Source organism: Polyodon spathula, chromosome 11, assembly GCF_017654505.1.
Source record: "Polyodon spathula isolate WHYD16114869_AA chromosome 11, ASM1765450v1, whole genome shotgun sequence".
Lineage (NCBI taxonomy): Eukaryota > Metazoa > Chordata > Actinopteri > Acipenseriformes > Polyodontidae > Polyodon > Polyodon spathula.
Window position 1 is genome coordinate 43425813 of NC_054544.1, and position 23025 is coordinate 43448837.

A 23025-nucleotide genomic window follows, 5' to 3' on the forward strand; every position below is an offset into this window, starting at 1 on the left:
CAGTGAATGTCAATTATCTTCCAGGTATCATTTTTCTTTCTATATTCTTAATAAATCAAACCAATAGAATATGAACATTAATTTTGAATATCTGTTAAATGTTTGAGGGTGCCCTGGACTGGTTGATAAAATATTTGGAAGCCCTTATGTATAAAAGTACATAGTGCAGTAATGTCCTGTCCTGTTTAATACAATTACTGCATTCATCTCGCATATGCATTACATCTTTTATGATTCAAGTCATATCAGGTTTCTATAGCACGGTTTAGATTAAAGTTTTGTACATGACTATCAAGCATGATGCAGTTAGTGTGAATAGGTTGTGTATTCATCAAATCCAAGGTGTCTTAATTATTGAATTAAATGGTATTCAGATGAATTCCTCTGCTTGTGTAGAAAACAGTTGGAAATGCTCACTCATGTCTGCTTTTTGTATCTGCTCAAGAGATCAATAACACTGGATGAAAAATAAAGATGTCTAGAAAACTGTCATTCTGGCTCCTGGTGCAGAACTGAAACATATTTATCTACCAAGAAGAGTTTACAATAAAACAAAAACATCCCCAGGGGCATTATACAAGAGGAATGGCATATGATGGAACGGTTTGTAAGTATGGGAGTAAAACACATTTCTGAAAAAAAAATCTGTATTATTGAACAGAGGTTAAAACAACATGGCCCTGAAATGACCAGGCCACTGGTAATGGAACTTCGTTGAGATTAATCACAGAATACAGCTGTGTACTAGGGGTAGCATTAAACAGTGACAGCTGACCTGAAACTGGTAGCTGACTAATCACTCACTTGATTGAGAAGCCTGCACTTGCAGATTGCAATCCATTACCATATAAATTATGAGTTAGATCAAAGGTCTTTATCATCAAGAAACCATAGAGGCACATTACACCAATATGGCAGCTATCTTTGGGCAAAGGCCAAAATGAAAGGTACCATTAGGTGTTGCACAAGGAGTTTAAATAATATTAAAAACAACAAGTCTGAATCTGAAATACTTTATATTAGCAGTGGAAATAGTGACAAGTTTGCAAAAATATAGAAGCTCCACTCACAGCGATCCTTAACTGGCAAGGTAATACGATGAAGACGTTTGCATGTTTTTTAATAAAATATATCATCTCTTAAAATGCCCCTAAGACTAGTTTACCACCTTGTGCCTCAAGTTCCAGCAGTAATGTATGGTGAGTATTTAAGGGCATCTGTAAACCTGGTGTTATGAAAAGACAATTTATAAAAAGCAAGGAATCTGCATGGATGACATGAACAAAACCTCACCCATTTTCAGCTTCCATTTATGTCCGTATCATAGAAATCCCCTGCCATGGTGGTAAATACAAAATAAGAGGTAGATCACATCCATGTCCAGACAGCAGCTTTATTATATCCGGACAATCATTATCTCAAATTCCAGCCAAAGAATTACTAGGTTCTATCACAATTGGAGAACGAGTCTCTAGATATCTGTAGAAGTGTGACATACACATTGTACATACAAATGGACAGGTGCCTCCATATATCCCCAGATTCTTATACTCTCTTGACTCATCCTGAAGAACTTCCTTAGAAAGTCTCTGTGTAGAATGTTTTATTTTATAATTTCAAAACAGTAGACTAGCTCATTTTTGTAAACAGTATAATCCTAATCTTTAATTTGGGACATTGGTGGTTTATTTGGTTCTGCATACTTTAAACAAATAACTAAACTAGCTAAGAAAAAGGCAGATAATACATTTAATATTCTGGGTTTTGTACCGGTTTCCAATATAACAAAAAAAAAAAAAAAAACACAAACAGAAGCACTACTAAAAGAGACATCATTAAAGATAGTCAAAAACTGACTTTTTAAACATTTATTTCAGTATTAATAGATAAATATTAATTGATCTCTAAAAAGTGAACTTTGCCCTTGCTTCTTTTAAGTTTTAAAAGTAAAAAAAGTACTGGATGTGGGCAATAACTGTACTATTCACTGAAGCAACAAGTGTGAAGATAAATGACTTCAAGACACCTTAAATGAAGACTGACATGTGCAATTAGTCTAAAGATCTTATATGTGTCTCAACTGAAAACAATTTCAATGTTAGGTTTATATTATTTATTATTGGCAGAACCTTGGATCTGAATATTCAAGCTAAAATCTACAGTACGGGAGTGTGAAGAAGGCAGTGCCCGGTGGAGCGACTACTGTGCTGTACAGCGCAAACTGGGACTAGCATGATGGGTCGAACTGCCTGCAGCATGGAGTGTAGACTGGGGAAGAGGCAAGGAGACACGCGCACTGAAATTATTATTATAGTGGATTAACAATTAAAAAAAAATAGCAGAAGTAACAGGGGCTTTATGAAGATTGTTTCCTCACAATCCCATTTGAATATTAGTTTTCTGAGGTTCCTTAAGCTGCGTACTGGGTGTTTTACGCATTGAAAAATATGAATTACATTTGATATTAAAATTTAATGCATAAAGAGTATGCAGAGCAATTTTGCTACACAGCTTGCAGTTCCTTGTACTTTGCTGGTTCCTGCTGTCTCAAGGTCAATTGTGAATAAGCTCCACGCATTAGCTAGATAATGGATCATAGAAATGCCAGGACAGTTAATTGTAGCCTGTCTAGGAATGGCCAGAAACACATTAACCAAGAAGTCTGGCTTTTCGACTCGGTGACACAGTAGCTAACTACATCGAGTTGCAGCTTCTGGACTACAATACCAAGGCAAGACTAAATGGTTGTGAAAAACACATTGTTGGATTTTTTTTCAAGTGAGAAAATCAGGAAAGGGCAGTTTTTATTGTAAAATCAAGTTTGTGTACAATAGTTCAAAATAACATTAATGTAAGGCTGTAGTTAACGTACATCCCATAAGTTAGCATTAAAGTATTTAAATTATTTATTGAAAGTACTCACGACTTCAAGATAATGTTGGATTTCACCCATCCAAAATACATTAAGAGTGTACAAAACCTTATCTGGAGTGCAGGTTTCAAAAGTAGTAAAGCTTAACTTTGACACTATGCTCCCAACTGTGTCGCTAAAACCTGTGCAGACCCATAAAGTGCTGGCAGGACCTGCTGAGTTTGGCTGTGACGCAGAGAGAGACCCGTCAGTTTCTGCTGTGGTCACCCCCCCCAGACTCGCTTAGACAGCATGTGCACAGCAACTGGTGTGGACAGACTATCAAACACGTATTTAAAAACAAAACAGGAAAGAAAATGTCATTGACAGCTGTGTATAAATAACAATAATGAACAAAGAAATAACTACTACAGAGAAACAAGTGCAGTATACTTTAGCAAATGTCTTCTGTGCAACATGTGAAAAATCACAAAGCGTCCTTGTGTATAAGAGACTCTTGTAATTGTGTTGGTGATTTTAATACATCAAAAATGTCATAAGCAAAAATGTACCTTGTTACTTTTATGCACAAGATATGAAAAAAAAGGGTATATATAATTATATAAATATAAATTATATATAAATAAGAGTACAATTATCACACGTTTTAGAGCAAAATGTAAGGTTATTTACATACCAGTTTTTAAAAATAGGATGCAGCTGTGTACTAAATATTAAAGCAATAACTAAAGCTGTACTGTCTCTATACAGAAGAAACTTCAAAAGTTACACAGCAAGCAGGGTTTATGTAACTCTGCAAACATACCATGTCACTACCTTAATTGGTTTCTGAGATATAATGCTCTGTGGTGGTAGCTTTGTAAATCACTGACACAAAGAGCTTGATTTTGCTGGAATTTGAATATAGCAAATCACAGAATACAGTTGTGTGCCAAGTATGAAACTATGGAAGTGCACACCCAAAACGGTTTATGGCATTTTAGCAGTTGTACTGGCTGCATGTTTTCAAAGCCATCCCCTCAAGGGGATGCTTAATAAAGAAAATGTATTTGATGATTACATAGCAGGGGCATTTAATAGTACTAATGAAAAAAACAGCCCATTTTCTAATTTTAAACATCCTACACTGTATGAACAGCAAAAACATTTTATGATACAATTATAGTATAAAAAAATATTAAATAAAACAAAACTACCCAAAAAAAGAAAGAAAGCTAACAGAATATTGCATCACATAGGGGACAAGAGTCAAATCTAGCACTAACTTATCTATCACTGTCTTTATACTGTAGATGGCCTATTTAAAGTAAGGGTAGAGCAAACTAATTAAATGTTAAATATATTTTACTCTAAAATAACTTAAATGCATGTAAAGTACCTTTCAAGTAAAAGCAGGATCCTGGCACAGCATTCTTTGTTTGTTAATTTGATTGGATCACAGTCTACCTTACTACAACAATTTACGGCACACTTTACCCTTGTGTGGTGTGTAATGTTTGAGAGGGCATTTGCTTCCTATTTTACACCACTGTCTCGCGGCATCTGTAGTACAAGTGTGGTGAAGTGTCTGTTATTCTTGTACGATATCCACAATCGAACTTGACCAAGAGAATTACAGGATACAGTAGTTTAATATTAAGCCAGTATCTCAGTGATACATCATTGTTTTTTTATCATCAAGAAACCAAAAAGCCACACTGTCAGTCATCTTAGATCACAAGTGAAGGGTGTCGTTAGATTCTCCATTACACTGAAGACATGAAGGTGCAATCTCAGATAGTTTACGAGATTATTTGGTAAAAGGTACTGGAGGAAAGTGCTAATTTCACACTATGCCAACTAGATATTATGCTGTAACGTAAATGTAAATGTACCTCTGAAAATGAACTTGTAGACTCACACAAAGACTTATGGGGTTGATTGTAATACACCTGTAGTTTAGTCCACTTCAAGCAAAATGACTTCAGGACTAGAACATTCCAAAGAACTGAACAAAAGGAATCCCAATTGCAGCAAAGTAAATCAGAAGATTCAGTTACTTAGTTTAGCTGATTGGAACATGCCAAGACTGATCATGGGAACCAACCCATAGACCAGTAATTAGAAAATAAACCAGGGTTTCCTAAACGTTTTGAAGAAACATCCTTTGCATTGTACTGCAAACAGAATTAGACCACATTATTTTCCCTCCACTTCAGTTTATTTACACGAGTAATCGTTTTCAATGGCATACAGTGTGCATAATGTCCACCGTATTGCTTTTTAACATTGATATAAGTGGAATCCACCAACCTACACAACTCATGCTTTAAAACTGTGTACTTTAGCAGGACGATCTACAGTAATAACCACATTGTGCTTAAATGTTCATGATTTGTAGCCTGTTTTATAAAGGCTGTACTCTAAATATTCTAAAGTACATTTATACAGCATTTTAATAAGCAAAAAATTCCCCATTTAAATTGGGATTAATAATCTGCATACATTACATGAGCAATATCAAGAATACAGTATACAAATTAAGATACATTTTCGGGAAACTACATGGAACAACTTGTTCCATTCTTAATATCCAGAGACAACAGTTTTTTCTTCTAGGTTAAAAAAATACTAATTACAAAGGTAAAACAAAATACTATTAATTAAATTACACTCTACCAAGAGAAACACACAGACTTAATAAAAGTGCAAGTTTTAAATAAAATACATCATGAACCATTGTAAAGTACTGCTAAGCATGATGCCCTGGGGGGTATGGTAATGCTTTGTAAAACTATAATAAAAACACTGTAAATGCATAGCATTAGCATGTGAAACTGAAAAGTTCCAGTGGAAAATTACCAGTCAATTTTTATTAGCATTGTAAGTTTTAAATGCTTAATAGAAAAAAAAAAAAAAAACACATACATTAAGCATAGTAATATATCCTGGCCAATGACATAAGGAACAGAAACATCAGTTTTTATGTTAACTCATTACACAGATTTGCAAGCAAATATTAAGAAAAGGGGGACTGAGCATGCAGACTAATATAGTCTCCAATGTCATTCGACTGTTAATTTTGTGACAATGGTCTGGTTCAGCACGCTGTAAACCAGCACTAAACGTTATGCAAATTTAACTCATGATCCCAACGAGCCGCAATTAAGATAAACAGTGATACCAACATTAGTACAAGCACTTTGAACAGATAGTTTGAAGAGTAACGGGGAAAGACGCAAATCATCGACAGGGGCAATTTAATTGAACCGACCTGAGACCAAAAAATATGCGCCTCTTGGCTCGAATACTGGATTTGTATTAATTGGCTTAGTGAGAAAGCAAATTAACATGGGTTAATTTAGCACGTAATCCACGCCAGGAAATGAAATAAATTAGATGGGAAAACTCATGCTAAAATGAGCAACTGGAATTTGTGTGGGGTTTAGGACGCTAAATGTTGTTAGATACATAAATTTGTTGTGAGCAGAGCTAGTTTAAAAATTGTAATCATAAAAACAATTGATCTGGGATCAGATATGGGACAGAAAAATATGGAAGAGCGCCAGAAACTGATGTTGGCGCACAATGTGATCAATAGTGTAAAAAGTAAACGATCTTGGGTCAGATGTAACAGAATTGATTCCTGAAGTGATCCAACCCCAGATCTTTTCCAAGCATTCCAGTCAGAACAAGGTGTTAATCCCCCTGTTGGGCATATCAAGCATTCCAGTGAGAACCAAGTATTAATCCCCCTTTTGTGCAAATCAGGACTATGCTGCAACTGACCCATGGTGAAATGGAAAAAGTCAACCAGTAAATATATTTTACGTAGAATAGAAAATAAGATGATAATGATGACTGCGAGACAGCTTGAAAGTGGAAATGTTAAAAACTACAGAACTGGAAGTGAATAGAACTCTGTGATACAAACGGGAGCAAAAAAAAAAGCATCCTGGAGGCATAATCAAATAAAGCAGCTCTGTGAAATAAAAACATCTGCATTGTTGATATCTCTGTATTAAAACATATCAGTGAAATGGTTTAACTAACTTTTTGGACAACACGGATAATTGCAGTTAAGTATGAACAAATCAAAAGACAGCTATGTATTTGTAAATTCATACAAGCTCCCCTCGTAGGAAAGCTTAATGTATGGATTAGAATATATTATCACATAATAAAACTGTGAAACTGGTTTGGGGCAGTAATGAATATAAAGGCATATTTGTTTTAGGGAAAAAAAATAATAAAAAAAATAATTGCAGGAATGAAAACCAATCATTATATAAAATACATTGGACATGAAATTGATGTTACCAATAGCACAAATTGTGACTCTCCAAGTCTTTTTTGTGTATGTGGTTATCCCGTTTCTCCCACCGAATTCAAACACAAATAAGGTGTTATCAGCAGTGTTTTATCTGTCTTCTTTTTTCTCTTACATTTATTTTACTGGTCTGACGCTCATTTTTCTCGTCTTTATTTTGAATTCTGTACTGTGCTTGTTACGGATTGATTAATATGGGTGGTAGGTTTACAAATGATCTTCCAATAGGGAAGCATCATGATTTATGAACTTGTATATTACTGGAAAACTTATTTTATTTCACGTTCCTGTGCATGAACAGATTCCATTATATATTTCAGCTGTTGAATATCCTTTGGTTGTTTGCTTGTATTAGATCATATGCAGATGCTGCAGACTTTGAGACCCTCTGAAGATCTCCTCTGCAAGGACCAGCTCTGGATGAAGTGGTTATACAGCAGTGGTGTACAACTCAGGTCATGGAGGGTCGGCATCCCTCATGGTTTTTGTTCTAACCATACTCTAATTTAGTTAATTGGACCAATTAAGCTTCTAATAAGGTCCAATAAAGTACTTTAGGGTGCAGTTGGAATAAAAAAAAAAAAAAAAAAAAAACCTGCAGGGACACTGGCCCTCCAGGACCAAGTTGTGCACCACTGTTATAGAGGGACTGCACTGCATTCAAACACAATGTTACAGTACAAGCTAATGCTACATTTCAGGTACAAAATCTCATCCTGCGTTTTAAATCAGTTTCTGTCCAATAATCTTTCTCTGCAATAATGCCAGAAAAAGAGGGCCAGTGATAATGAAAGAGAACTATTATTATTAGAAGAGATGTCATCTTGTGCAGTTTGGGTGAAAAGACCGTGAAGTGAAGCTGCTCGAACTGTGCAAAATGATTTATGTTAGGAGACACATGACCTATACACAGGATAAGACAAATCCTTAAATGGCTGATTTCTAAATGTTTAATTTATAATTACATCATTATTATTAAAATATTTTTTATTACATGAAACAATATTACAGGGTTGTAAGCAACAATTAGGTGAAGAGGTTATATGAACTACATATAACCTCTTCACCTAATATTATGCTGTAAAGTCCAATTTATAAGTAATTTAAAAAAAAAAAATATATATATATATATATATATATATATATATATATATATATATATATATACACACACACACACACACACACACACTTAAAAATTGAATAAATTGTCCTGTTCATGTATACTCAATAAAGGAGTTTATTCTTCAGCTCGACAAAAACTAATTCAGGACTGAAAGGGTCAAAAGGTTTTTGATCCAACTGTAGCAAGTGCAACTGTGTTATGACTGAAATCTAAAATAATGGCACGGGATCTACAAACACTGCAGTCCACAGGGAATGGATTATATACTGAAGAAAAATAAAACAGAGCTATCAGTGCCACACACAATTAAATCACAAAAGTTTAACAGGATTATGGACAGATAGACAGTAAACTCACTGCAGGACAGTTTATCTGGAGTAATTTAAATGTAGCCATGACTAAGTATTCTAACTGGGATTGCAATAAAACAATAATTGCACAGTTGGACTCATTTAAGGTTTTACTGTGGGACAAACATGAGCTTGTTACAAAACAAAGATGATCATTGTAAAACCTGGCTACTGTGCAATTATTCTTATTTCCACTTTACATATCACCCTGTATCAATGACGTGGAACTCTGAATTATTGCTTAAAAAAAAAAAGGTGGTAACGAACAAAGAGGCACACCAGGTGGCTTTGTCATGCCAAGTAACGTTTTGATCTGGCTGGTTACTGGAATCTCAATAGGTTTCGAAAGTCATTCAGTTAGTTGGTTATAAATGTTGAAGCTTGCGGAATTGATTTTCAGAACACATGCACGGCAAATACAGGTATATAATCTTTCACATTTATAAAACATACTTTAGATATTGCTTTTATTACATAACATGTTTGAAACTTATTTGAAAAAAGTCTACACAGGTCTGCATCTGAAACTAAAGACGCAACAAAATCTACAGCTTAAAGACAACAAAGTGCAACTTCATGAAGTTTCCATATCCCTTCTGTTAAACTAACAAGACAAAATAAGGTTGATCAACATACAAACTTGTTCTTCTAAAACTTTAATCAGTTAAGGATCTTAGGCCCTGTACTACCAAGTATAAGGATGGTGTAAATGGAGAGAAAAAACAGCAATCTGCATAATTTCAAATATGGTTCACTGAACCAATAAAAATATTACCAAAGTTGCACACCAGCTGTTTTAGTATACATTTTTTTTTGAAAAGTGAAGGAACACAGTACATATTTTACAGCACCACGTTTATACTATAAAATGGAAAACTGATCTTTTGTTAAAAAAAAAAAAAAAAAAAGATGCAATTTGCACAGAGCAGAATCACTTGGTACACTTGAGTGGATACATGTGCAGTAATAAACACAGAGAAGTTAATTTACTGAGAAAGCATGACTTATTTCTATTCTCAAATATAAATCCCTAAAACAGACAGATGATCTAAACTAGAAATGTGTGGTTCCAGTGTGCAATATTCTTCAAGTTCCTGCCTCTGCCTAAATTGAAGTACGCACAATGATGGGGAACAGCAGATTACTGTGAAATGGCAATTTAATTTAAATTCCATAAGAAAATATGATAGAAGTGGAATAGCAAAACAATTACCCTGCTTTGCAATTACACACAACTGAATGGAAGCACCTTCTACTTTAAGGCTTACCATTTCAATACTTCATTTATGAAGATCAAGCAAGATTTGCCACTTTTTTTGTACAGTACAGCGTGATGGACTACTGAAGGGAAACATACCGATACATTTATTTTTTTGTTTTTAATTGCACCCATTTAAAATGCTTGCATTTCACAATTACTACTTATTAAAAAGTATAAATTCAGAAAAATTACCACAAAAGGCTAGAATGCTGTGCTGGTTTTCTTCTTCAGAATAAATAAAAAATAAAGGTTCTGACCAGCGCAAAAAGTGTGACAAAAGTGTGACATGCGCTTGTATTTCTGTCCATGCAGCTTAATATAGCGCAGAGTTTACCTTTTTAATGGACCAACATCAAGATTGCATTTTGAACTTAACATAATTGTTTTTAAAATATAAAGATATTGCAGGAGTAGTTAAGAAACTTACTTTAGAGCAGAGACACATGTTGTTCCTGATCTTTTTTGGGAGTGAAACAAACATACTCAACACAGTAACAATTCTCTTATAGACCATGAAAATATTTGAATTCTGCTGCGTCATCATTAACAACTTCCTACCCGTCCAAAACATTCATAAAATACATTCTAATCCTAACCTAAGGACCATGTTTATTTAATGGCCATGAATGAATACCCAAACCCACTACCTCACATTTTACCTGTCCTCATTTTTGTTATTGCAACAGCTCTACAAAGAAGCCCAGTACTTTACTGTTCAAAGTTAAGCTACTAAAATAAACATATGCTGGCAATAGTGGGGAAACATACAGTATAACTTGAATGCATGTGTATTTGCATGTACTGTATGTGTGCACATGCATCATAAGTAAAATCAGTACGAAACATTCAAAGGCGTAGTGTCTGTGTTGCTGTGGGATACACATACCTCGCAGGATTCTCTCCTCGTGGCACCGCTGAAAGTCCCAGATGCGAACAGTTCCATCATCAGAGCAAGTGGCAAATTTACTATCCGTGGGTGAGAAACTGAAGACACATAGCAGGAGGAGAGAAGTCAGCATTTCAGGAGGACAGACAGGCTTCAGTCCCTCTCTAGGACAGAGCCACTGGATATTTTAATGCAACAAACACCAAACTGGGTACTGTCCACTTTGGAGACCGACCTTCTAATGTTAGAACTGGAACCCAAATCCTTTAGTGCCCGTATTTGAGGGGGGGACTCTTTCATCAGGATATTTTAATATGAAGAGTCATTTTTGCAAGAACTGGACTCCAGCCCCTTTTCTGCCCAGTCTTGTGGGGGGGGGGCAGAACAATGCACTGGTTCCATTTACAAAGCAAGAACTGGACTCTGGTCTGGTTTGGGACAAAGATACTGGATCTTTATATTTAACTGGAGAAGGATTTATTTATTTAATTAGCATCCTCGATACAATCACACTCACAATTTAGGCTTTGCATTCAGTCACACTTCAGATGTGACTTTTAAACAAGCCTAGGGAATGGAGGTATTGGATCATTCTACATAAATATCGTGTATCCAGTTAGTCAGCATCACCTCTGGAACTAGACAGCTCATGCATAATTACATTGTTATTCTAAGTGAAACAAACAATACAGCCTTGGTGTTGTATGTTGCTAAACTAAAATAGTACTTCAACAAAAGTAGGTTACCTGTGGAACTCAAATATGTACTTCTAGACATGCAACTGGAATCAGATTTACACAGATTTGGGAACTGTGGCTTGAAGGGCAGTATGGCCGACTGGTAAGCATGTGTACTAATAGTTGGAGCTCAGGGACTAGAAACCAGGATGGCCTTTAAGTTAGAGCAGAGGAACATGAATGTATGTTGTCCCAGTGATTAAAAGGAAGCAATAGTAGTTAGAGCCAAAACAATTTGGTCCTGTCACTAGGAAATGGTGCGCCTGGGAGGCAGCATGGTCTAGTGTTCCCTTTACTATGCAAATAAAACTGGTATGAACTTAAAAGCAGTTTGGCATTGAACTTTAGGATTGGGACTCGCCTCTAATGGAAGAGGGGTGCTAGTGTGAATAGTTTTTGAAGTTCGTCTAAAGGGAATTTGGATTATTAAATAGGTCGGATACTGGGATGGCCCATTAATCAGAGCATGGTATGAGGCAGTTTCCAGAAAACAACTCCTACTTTTGAATCTTGAAAAGGTAGATTGAAACATGGGATCTCTCAATTCTTCAATGGGTACGTTATGCCGAATACATGCTTTCCAAAGCACGTATAAAGGCAGCACTGAAACCCTTCTGTGAAAATCTGTGTCCAAGCTGCTGTGTCTACTAATTGGTTGTAATGTCTGGCAAAAGCTCTACACCTTCCTCTTAATTGTTGTTCTGCAGCATTACAAAATTGTAAACTTTGCTCTTTATAGGATGAGAGAGAAATGCCATAAGGGGATAAGATGGACATTCAGCTCCCATGTGACACTATTGAGGGCAATTTTAACTAGAAATCCAAACAAAAAGTGACATTTACATATTTTGTAATTTTGAAGGTGTAAATATAGTCTGCAAAGAATCAAAATTGTATGGTTCATTTTCAATAAAACATAAATAAATTCATTTAAGGTTTACACCTCATTTAAAATAAACCTGTTAAAGGGGTCTGTCCGGTTAGTTTCAATCAATTTAAAACAAGCCAAGGCTATTAGTGCCGACAATTCAGTATAAGACTTTCAATACTTAAGGTACATTACATGTCAAAGGAGATTCAGGTAAAAGTAAAATTGGAAGTCGTCAAGACTGGCAAAGTTAATAAACCAAATGTATTAACAGACCGAGAAACAACCATATTTTCCAATTGCCTACAGTAAGATGTCCTATTTGAGAGCATTTTGATCCCAACTGGAACAATGAATGACTGACTCTCAAGACAGCAAGAGCCATAATGCATAAACAAAATGTCCATGCTCATATACAGTATACAAGAGAACACCCTTCGGGAAGCAAGCGAAGTGCTCTTATAGCTGAAGTGTTCTCGAAGATGGATTTAGCCACCAGACACAGTATGAATCAATAAATATGTATTACTTGTCATGATGCACATGCATCAACATATGAAATGAACTGAAGTAAAAGAAAATCAACAGGCAAGTGTATGTTAATAAACTAGTTTTGAGTGAGGCCGGATTTTCACTGGTTAAAATATTAGTGTGTGCTCCCATTGGCTAGAAAGGTTGCAGTGTTTTCGGCACAGTACACGATTGACAGTTGGAAGTTTGTTGGGAAATGTGCAGGTCCATACAATAATTAATTCACAAATTAATGAATTATTAGATGAATTAACAAATACGTTTATGAATTACTGTATGAATTAACATTTATGGACAAACTGACAAACAAATTGATAAATTAACGGCTGGATAGTTTTGGCACAAATGGCACTCCATACAATATACAAGACATACACATTTAACAGAATGGTGAAGCAACTCACCAGAACGAGAAACGCCAAATTGTTCGTAGGCTTGTGTCTGATATAGTGGCGTATTTTGACGTTTGTTTACATGCCATTTTGTAGCGATGAGGTGCACTGGTGGAAATCAGCATCATTGACTCATTTTGTATATGACAACGGTTCTGAAAAAATTGAATAAACCAAACACTGTGCCTCAAGACACTCTCGTGATGCGAAGTCGCTTTTTACCATTTTAATTCAAGTTTGATGAGTTATCAGCTTACAACAGTACTGTATCCGTTGTTAGCGAATCGACATTGGTGCAAAGAAGGTGTTCTTTTAAGTAAAGTTCTGTTTCACCACAAGGGTGTTCCGTTAGCAAAGTGTTCTCTTAGGAGGTGTTCCTATTTGTGGAATTTACTGTACTACTACAAAATGCTCTGCCTTTTTTCTGTCAAAATATGTATAGTAATAACTGGACAGTACTTGCACATATAAGTTGTACCAAAATCATCATTCTGGGGTTTTTGTGTGCAGGCATTTTTTTTTTTTTTTTTGCCACAATTTGCAATTCTGTTTTAAATCCTCTGTATCTTAACTGTAATACAACTTAAAATTCCTGAATGTAATCTTGTTTTAAATCTTGCAAGTGGAGTCTCCAATAGAAATGTAGGAACATGCTGCCACTCAGTAGTTGGGGCGGGTTTAAAGTATTCAGAATGAATCAATGATAGATACAAGTCAGGAAGGAGGGACATTGCCCAGCTGCACTGGGAAAGGCAGATTTATTTATTTTTTTATTTTTTTAAATGGGAAAGGGGTGGTCAACGTGAATTGAATAAACATTTTCACTGCTTTCCGGTGTTTACTGGCTGTAGTCCAATTACATTATTTATTAAAACCGAAAATCAGAAGCCCTAATAAGATTTTAAAATATATAACAAAAAAAAGTACAATAACGTACTGGTTAACTTTATAGCAAGAAGGAATTCAGAAAGGCTGTTTATCTAGTGGTAGGCGCTAAAAATCAGCGATTGTCCTTGTTGGTAAATCTTTACTAGATATCTAAAACATGAAATACCATGCTTATTTAGGCAGACAAAAAAAAGTAATACATGTCACACCAAGCATGTCTGTTCAACATCTTTTTCTTGATAACTCAATTGCTGAAATGAGTGTCCCTATGTCTACAATTATGTCCAGAAAGTCAACAGCTAAATGACATTTGTAGTATTTATACTTGCATTACTAAACCTAGTCAAGGAGGATCAAACATCCATCTTATCACTACAAGACTTTTCAGAGATAAAAACCTCCAGTTCTCAGATTACGGTTACTTTTCATTGGTCAGTCTTTTCTTACTGTCTTCAACCATTTATCTTAGTCAAATACAAGCAAATGTATAGATAATTCAATAGCAAAAGTGTGCATCATTCAACCTAGTTGAGGCTTTGAGTGTCTAAACTGCCTTTTACCAATGTAGCTGCAGTCAAGTTAGGTTGGAATTAAACGATCCAGTAACGTCAAGAACGTTCTTTACAAATGAGCGTCAAGACCAGTGCGACAAGCTCGATCAGATTAAAAAGCGAAAGACAGATATATAGATGGGATATGTACCTTCACAAGAAGTGGTGTATAATCCAGTTATAGTTTCAAAATCCAGTTACGGGTTTAGAGTGTCCCTATAAGCAAGACCCTCACTTCACAAGCAGGGTTGTAGAGGGTTGTTTAAGACGGCTGAAAGATCCAGTATTTTTTTTATTTTTTTTTTTTTTAAACGACACCTTCAGACAACTATACTTAAACCTAGGGGGCAAATGTATCCACAGTAGGGTCTAAATTGTAATATAACAAGCCACAGATTGTGTATGCACCCACTGAACAACACTGAACAGGGCAGGCTTAATAGGAGACCGGATAGAGGTACCCTCACAAGCAGGGAGGGAATGACAGATCTTATCCTGGCTCTTAAAAGGCAATATCCTCTACAAGCAGGGACATCAAAACTGATTGACTAGTGAGGTGGGAAGAAGGTTTTGGGGTAACCCTGCAGTTCCAAGATAATACAACAGTCATTTTGAAGAGGTCACGCTTAAAAACAAAGTGATGACTAATTACAAATTAATCAAAAGATGAAATAGCCAAGGCATCCATTTTTTAAATTTTTTTTGCACTGCCAGTTAAGATAATTCTCAGAAGTAATTTTGTATTGTGTTGATCTGTTTTCTCAACCCTGTTTGCGAAAAGTATTTAGTTTCCACTTATTCACTTTGCATTACAGGTTTTACTGTCCGTCTTTCCTATGGGCAGCATAGAATGCTGTCCTTTTATCTATAACACAGGAAATTAGTTTAGTGTTGTGGCAGAAAAACAGAACTTGTGGTAATGTTATGCTAATTACAGTCACTGCACTTATTTTTTAAAACCTTGGGTATTATACCTTTAAAAACGGATGTAGTTTTCTGGGCCCCTCTGAAATAAGACCAATTTCCAGGTGTTACAACCTGAATTCATAGTCAACATAAATACATACAGTGCCTATATAAAGTCTACACCCCCTTTCAAAATGTTCACCTTTTGTTGCCTTATAGCCTGGAATTAAAATGCATTAAAATCGTTTTTTTTTTCATTGATGTACATATCCTACCCCACAACTTCCAAGTGATAAAAATATTGTAGAAATTTGTAGAAAATTAATTAAACATAAAAACTGAAATAGCTTGGTTGGATAAGTGTCCACGTCCCTTGTAATAGCAATCCTAAATTAGCTCAGGTGTAACCAATTGCCTTCAAAATCACACACCAAGTTAAGTGGCCTCCACCTGTGTTAAATTGTAGTGATTCACATGATTTCAGGATAAATTCAGCAGTTCCTATAGGTGTCCTCTGCTGGGTAGTGCATTTCAAAGCAAAGACTCAACCATGAGCACCAAGGCACTTTCAAAAAAACTCCAGGACAAAGTTGCTGAAAGGCACAGATCTGGGGATGGGTATAAAAAAAAATATCCAAGGCCTTGAATATCCCTTGGAGCACGGTCAAGACGATTAAGAAGTGGAAGGTGTATGGCACCATCAAGACCCTGTCTAGATCAGGCCGTCTCTCCAAATTCGATGACAGAGCAAGGAGGAGATCAGAGAGGCTACCAAGAGGCCAATGGCAACTTTGCAAGAGCTACAGGCTTTTATGGCCAAGACTGGTCAAAGTGTGCATGTGACAATAATATCCCAAGCACTCCACAAATCTGGCCTGTATGGTAGGGTGGCAAGAAGGAGGCCATTACTCAAAAAAGCCCACCACGAATCCCGTCTGAAGTATGCAAAAAAACTCAGGAGATTCTGTAGCCATGTAGCAAAAAGTTGTGTGGTCTGACGAAACTAAAATTGAACTTTTTGTCTTAAATGCAAAGCGTTATGTTTGGTGCAAACCCAACACAGTGCATCACCCAAAAAACACCATCCCTACTGTGAAGCATGGTGGTGGCAGCATCATGTTATGGCGATGTTTCTTATCGGCGGGGACTGGAGCATTCGTCAGGATAGAAGAGAAAAATGAATAGAGCAAAGTACAGCGAAGTCCTTGAGGAAAATCTGCTGCCCTCTGCAAGAAAGCTGAAACTGGGATGCAAGTTCACCTTTCAGCATAGCAATGACTCAAAGCACACAGCCAAAGCTACACTGGAGTGGCTAAGGAATAAAAAAGGTAAATGTCCATGAGTGGCCCAGTCAGAGCCCCGTCCTAAATCTAATCAAATTTGTGACACGACTTGAAGATTGCTGTCCATCAATGCTCCCCAAGTAACTTGACAGAGCTTGAACAGTTGTGCAAAGTTGATCGAGACCTATCCCAACAGACTCACAGCTGTAATTGCTGCTAAAGGTGCTTCCACCAAGTACTAACTCAGGGGGGTGGAGACTTATCCAATTATGATCTTTCAGTTTTGTATTTTTAATAGCATTTTGTGTGGAGTATGGTGCGTAAAAAGTGGGGAAAAAAAAGCTCATTTAAATGCATGAAACTCTGAGGCACTGACACAGCTAAATGTGAAACAAGTTCAAAGGGGTGTAGACTTTCTATAGGCACTGTATAAAAAACAGTATGCTAAATGCTACTTGGCCTTTGGGCAGCTCTATAGGGCACTAACAGGTTTTCAGGACCCTGAGAACAGTTCAGCGACGATGTGCCAGGTTGTACCTGCAGTAACACACAGGAGAACGACACCTCTCCAGGTATAGAGATTTCCCTTGTTGTTGATATACAGCACCGTCCCTCAGAGTGATCTGGAAACGGCTTTATTTAAGGGAGTTCTCTCAGTAAATAGTTATTTATTTCTGCGTCTGTATTTATTCAAAGTTTCTGGTTAATGGATATAAATATTTAATAAAAATACTTTATTTGGAAAAGTCTGAAACCTTGCCATACACAGTGGTTATATAGATAAATATGTATATAAAAAATAAGCAAATATACATGATCATCAAAATCAAGAGAAATATCAATGCAGTGTCAAACTGCATATACATACACCTCTAGCTAAAAAAAAAACATATGGGACAAAACACAGCAACATTGTGAGAAGGTGGAAACAACCAAACAGAAGGTGTAAAGCAGGTGTAAAGACACTCCCACATAAGCAGAATTCAGCCCCTGTAGGCTTCTGCACATTATAGAATACGATAACAATAAAACCAGGCTGTGATAAACTACAGAAAATGGTAGATTGTGTATAAACCTGGCCTCTCTAATCGCCTCCTTGTGCGCCTGGAACATCTTGACGTTGTTCATGTTGGACTGCCAGTACTTCACATAGCCACCATGGTCCGCTGTCAGCATCCACATGTCATTATGGGACCAGGTCATGGCTCGCACAGGGCTGTCGTGGGCCTGGGGGGAGGGGGCACGGGACAGACATGGCAATTAAAGATCAGTCCTGAAGACTCACAGGTCAATTATTCAGAAAATCAACTAACAGACTCGAAGCATGAGTGGCCCATACATACATAGAAGAGAAAAAGAGAGAGAGAGACTTATTGGTGACAGCTTGCAAATAACTTATTTATTGCAAATCTTTATTGGAGTGTAAAAGAGAATAATTTACTGCACCACTTAACATTAAAACTGAAAATGTATGGTTTATTCTTAAAACACTATTTGCAAATTACATATATTTACTACAGTTTATAAGTAGTTTTGTGTGAAATTCTCACCACTTCCAACAATCAATTTATTCCTTGCGATAAAACTTTCAGTTACAGCAATGACCAATTTCAAATAAAATTGACATTGAATAGAAATAAACCCAAGAAAAGCAATGTTACCTGTAGGATGGTTTCAAAGTTGAAGGTAAGTCCATTCCATAGCGTGAACTCTCCACTGGAGGCCCCAGTAACAAGGCGCCTGCCTTCGGGGGTCCACTGCCATGGAAAGAAAGAAGCGGTTTTCAGTCTTTTTATTTTGTCATTTTCCTCTTGTGCATTTACATTGTCCACTTGCAAGCAGCTTTGGTATCACTGCGTAGTAACGAAATATGCAGCACTTTATAGATTCAGTAGTTGGATGGGCTCAGAAACCACACCTCATTTTTACATTTGTTTTCTGTTACACTGACCAAATTTAACCAGAATTACGGTTTTATGAAAAAGATCTTTACCATCAAAAAAACTCTCCAGCTGTGGCTTTAATGACTCACCCGGACGACAAAAACAGGGCACTTGACTTTGTTGGTAGAAGTTCTGACAAACTTGGTCGTGACTGCATTCATGGGGTTTTTTAGCATTCCCACTGGAGGAACAAGCTGTGGGAGAGGATACACTCATCAGCAACAGAGAAACACACTAAAACACAACTTTAATGAACTAACACACAGTGCAACTTGCCTCAGAAGGCTCTTACTTACATCATTGTAATAGCCAGCATCAGGCTGGATGACTCTGAGATCTCGATAGTCTCTCTGCCACAGACGATTCTGGGGAGGGAGGGAGATATATTAAATAAATAAAAACAAACAACCACCACCACACATTAGTCCAAGAACATTCAAAGCAACTCAACCTGTATCTGCAACAGTTTAACATTGCTATGAATTTCTTGCACTTAGCACCCGGGAACAGGACAGTACATAGCCAGTCATCCTTTAACATGTGCATATGTGACACATCCGATTTAGAATTAGGGGTCTGTTCTCCTGAGCTGCCAGGTGCATACCTCGATGTGGCGAATGACAGAAGGATTGTAGTCAATGGTTTTGCGATTCACTGCCTTTCTCATGCGCTTCCCATCAAAGGTGAGCTGCTGCATGGCCTGCTGCTGGGCAAAGTCGGGCCGCTTATAGAAGAGCTGCCGTGGAGCCTGGTGCTGGAACCGCGGCATGTGGAAGAACCGGGGTGGGGAGGTGATATCCGTCGCCATGGTGACACTGTGGTCAGCACACCTGGGGGGAGAGAGAGAAAGAGAGAGATAATTCTACAAAGAGCCACATGGTGCCACTATTAGGGGTTCGCGGTAACAATAACCGGTATTTGACAACCAATACTTGTATTTCTGGTTAAACTGATTCAGTGAAACGTCGACTGGAAAATGTTGGCTATTATCTCATGACAATCACTTTCCGTGAGAACTTGCAATGTGAGCTGTGTTCACACAAAAGAAAACATGGCAGTAGCACAGATTGAGCTACTTAAAATCTGCAAAGCAATGTCATGTGTGGAATCATTTCCTGATAAAAAAAAAAAAAATTAATAAGGATGGCTGTATAGCATCAAACATTGCAGTATGTTGTTTATGAAAGGCTGAAGTAAAATATGCTGCCGGTACCACCAACCTTACACACAGCGGTGTAGTCCTACATCTTCAAGTACTGGAAAATCAACTTAAATATTGATTATTCTAAAACTAAATTATACAAATTCACATTTTATTTGTATACTAAATTAGAGGTAACATTTAATAGGTAATGCATGCATTTCGCTAGTGACTTTTAGGCTACTCCCCCTTGATCAGTGCTGCCAGATTGGTGGATTTCCAGCCAAATTTGACTTGTTTTGAAAGCATCTAGCAGGTAAAAAGTCTTTTGTAGTTTGGTTATTTTTTTTACTTTTTATCCTGCATATTTTTTTCTATTCCTTTCGATTGAGGTCATCTCCTGCGCAGAACTTCAAATCACCACATGTGCCGTCTAGTACCACATCACCCTCCCCGTTTTATCCAGTAATTACAAATTACACAGAATGCACAGTTACCTTTTATTTGTCTCCAATGTAAGAACTATATTAGTGCAATTTTGTTTTTGCATTTACTTTTAAAGGCCATCTGCTGACAGTTCTGGATAATGAAATTTTACACTACATTCTGAATGTCTTTTTTCCTAGACCTACCGCATTTTGATCTCATTAGAAAAAAAAAAAATAATAAATAAATAAAAACACAGCGTTCTGGAACAAAGTTGTGAGAAAAAAACAAGCAAAGCAGATAAATAGTTTATGACATTACATGACTAAAATATGTAGCACTTATGCTAATAAATATATATATAAAATCTGAAAGGCAAGGTTAGTTGTTTACTCCAAACCTCGGGCCTCTGGACTGACCGATATATAAAGCAGCTTTAAACCCGCATTTATGGCCAGTCACAGGATGCATATTCTTAGTATAAAAATATAGTACAATAAAACACACAAATCCGTGTTTTTTGAGAATTTTAAGTAGCTTTCAAACCAGCACCGTTTTTCTATTTTTCAAATTGGGAGCACATGCACACACTTCAGAGGATCCAACAAAAATGAGTTACTGGGCATTTCACCGGAGACTAATTTTAACTGAACTTACAAAAACCATTGACCTTGTGGTTGACAAGTAGTCTTGATACTATTTGATTTTTTCGAGGTAAACAATATTTTGAGACCATTCTTACAAAGCATTAACATAAGCACATTTGTGGCTGTCTTGCAGCCAATTCTCCGATGTCCCTGTGTAAAAATGCACGTCACATTAGTGCAGAGCTCGCTCGGGCACCAGCGAATCTACAGGGTGGGCAAAGCAGGCGTCCGGCGACTCTGCCTCTACAGAGTGCTGCTCGTGAACGTTACAGTTTTTAACTTTAATCAAAATCTTTAAAATCAGTGAAGCACAACCTTCCTGCATTATTTAGAAGTATAAATACTCTGGTAAACATACATAAAAATCACAATACTCACACTTTGACAGTTTTTGTTTTATTTCCCTTTTAAAAAACAACCATTTCAGAAATAAAGCATTTTGAAACTGGTAAAAATGTAAATCAGTACATTAGTCAAATACACATTTAAGTGTATAGTAACTGAAGACGACATACCATGTCCATTATATATTTATTTTTGTGAGTTTAATCATCACGTGATTTTACTCCCATGAAAATCAACATGGCGGCTGCACCAACGAACAAAAAAAAAAAAGTAAGACAGAGCTAAAAGAAATCAGATTATCTATGAGGACGGTGTGACAGTATTCTTAAAGTTTTGCTGTAATTCGCATGATCATGTACGAGTCAATACCATTAAATATAATAATGCCAGTCGTAAACATGTAGAAAATAAGAAAGCAAATAAGATGGCAACAATGTCAAAGCACTGCATTCTATGCTGAAAACCTAAGACCTAAGGTACTGCGCTCAAGGCGGAGCTTTCTCGAAGTAAGCTAAATTAATTGCGTATTTCATTATTGTTTATTTTATTTATTTCTATGCTACCTGCCTTTTGAAGCCATAATTAGGAATTTTAAAACTATTAGCCGTTTCTTAATTGAATTATATTTTGTGATGACGAAGAAATGAGCTAAAAACTATTTTTCTAGCTATACAATCCTTAAAAGAATTGATCACTTTACTGTGTAAAGGATGTCTCTACACTACACACCGTTGGTTTCATAAAGACATTCTGTCTGGAAACACGGCTCTCTTTAAATCTTGCAAATAACACTCCAGAATTAGGAAATCGGGTAATACATAGCAGCAAACCTGTTTTAGAGCAACGAGTCAGTCAACATGCCTTTGTCAGCATTTCATATTTTATCCTGGTTATCATTATAATGTCAGTAAAACACAAAACTTAATTTGTACTGTACATAAGATTACTCTCACATGACATTGCTGGACTGTTACTAAACACTCATTTTTTGTTATTGTAAATGCCAGCAATAAGCTGAACAGGTCTTTTCAAAACATCTTTATTTGTAGACTGAACTACTGTGTTAGCAGAAGACTGTAAATATGATTCTCACAACTGTTCTGGACATTTGGTTTTCTAAACTTGTAATTCTTAGGTTTTCCTGCTTATTTTAATGCCAGCAATGCATCAAGTGATGTCTATAAACATTATGACAGGTTTGAAGTGTCTTCAGGTGCTTTACTATCTATTACAACAATAAGAGTAAAAGAATTGTGGTAATATTTACTAAGTTTACTTATAACTAGCAACATTATATTTATCTTCATATTTACTTAATATGTTAATAAAAAGTGAGAATAAATGGAATTGGCCATTTTTGAAAAACTGAATTTGTAATTCAAGAATGGAACAATTAGTAGCCCTAAAGATGGTTACAAGGCAGTTCAGATGCCAGTGTTTTATGCAGTACTGTAAAGCAATTTTTATGCAGGCCACCAGTTAAGCATGCAGTCTATGAATCCAAATTAACATGTATTTATACTAAAGTAATACAAAGATGACTACAAAAGATTTAGAAGCGAG

The 23025-nt window shown here is 36.4% G+C and overlaps 1 protein-coding gene across 4 annotated transcripts in view; it reads right to left on the reverse strand.

Annotated features, from left to right (window-relative positions):
- LOC121323010 (pre-mRNA 3' end processing protein WDR33-like) overlaps positions 1–23025 on the reverse strand; it is a 62486-nt gene that overhangs the window by 28869 nt on the left and 10592 nt on the right. For all 4 annotated transcript variants that reach the window (XM_041263721.1, XM_041263719.1, XM_041263720.1 and 1 more), the window contains exons 2-7: positions 19508–19733; positions 19200–19268; positions 18993–19097; positions 18622–18717; positions 18036–18187; positions 10805–10902 (exon numbers count right to left, since the gene is read on the reverse strand). In XM_041263721.1, the coding sequence (XP_041119655.1) occupies positions 10805–10902; positions 18036–18187; positions 18622–18717; positions 18993–19097; positions 19200–19268; positions 19508–19711 (724 nt within the window). In that variant the 5' untranslated portion in view covers positions 19712–19733. The remainder of the gene's footprint in view (positions 1–10804; positions 10903–18035; positions 18188–18621; positions 18718–18992; positions 19098–19199; positions 19269–19507; positions 19734–23025) is intronic.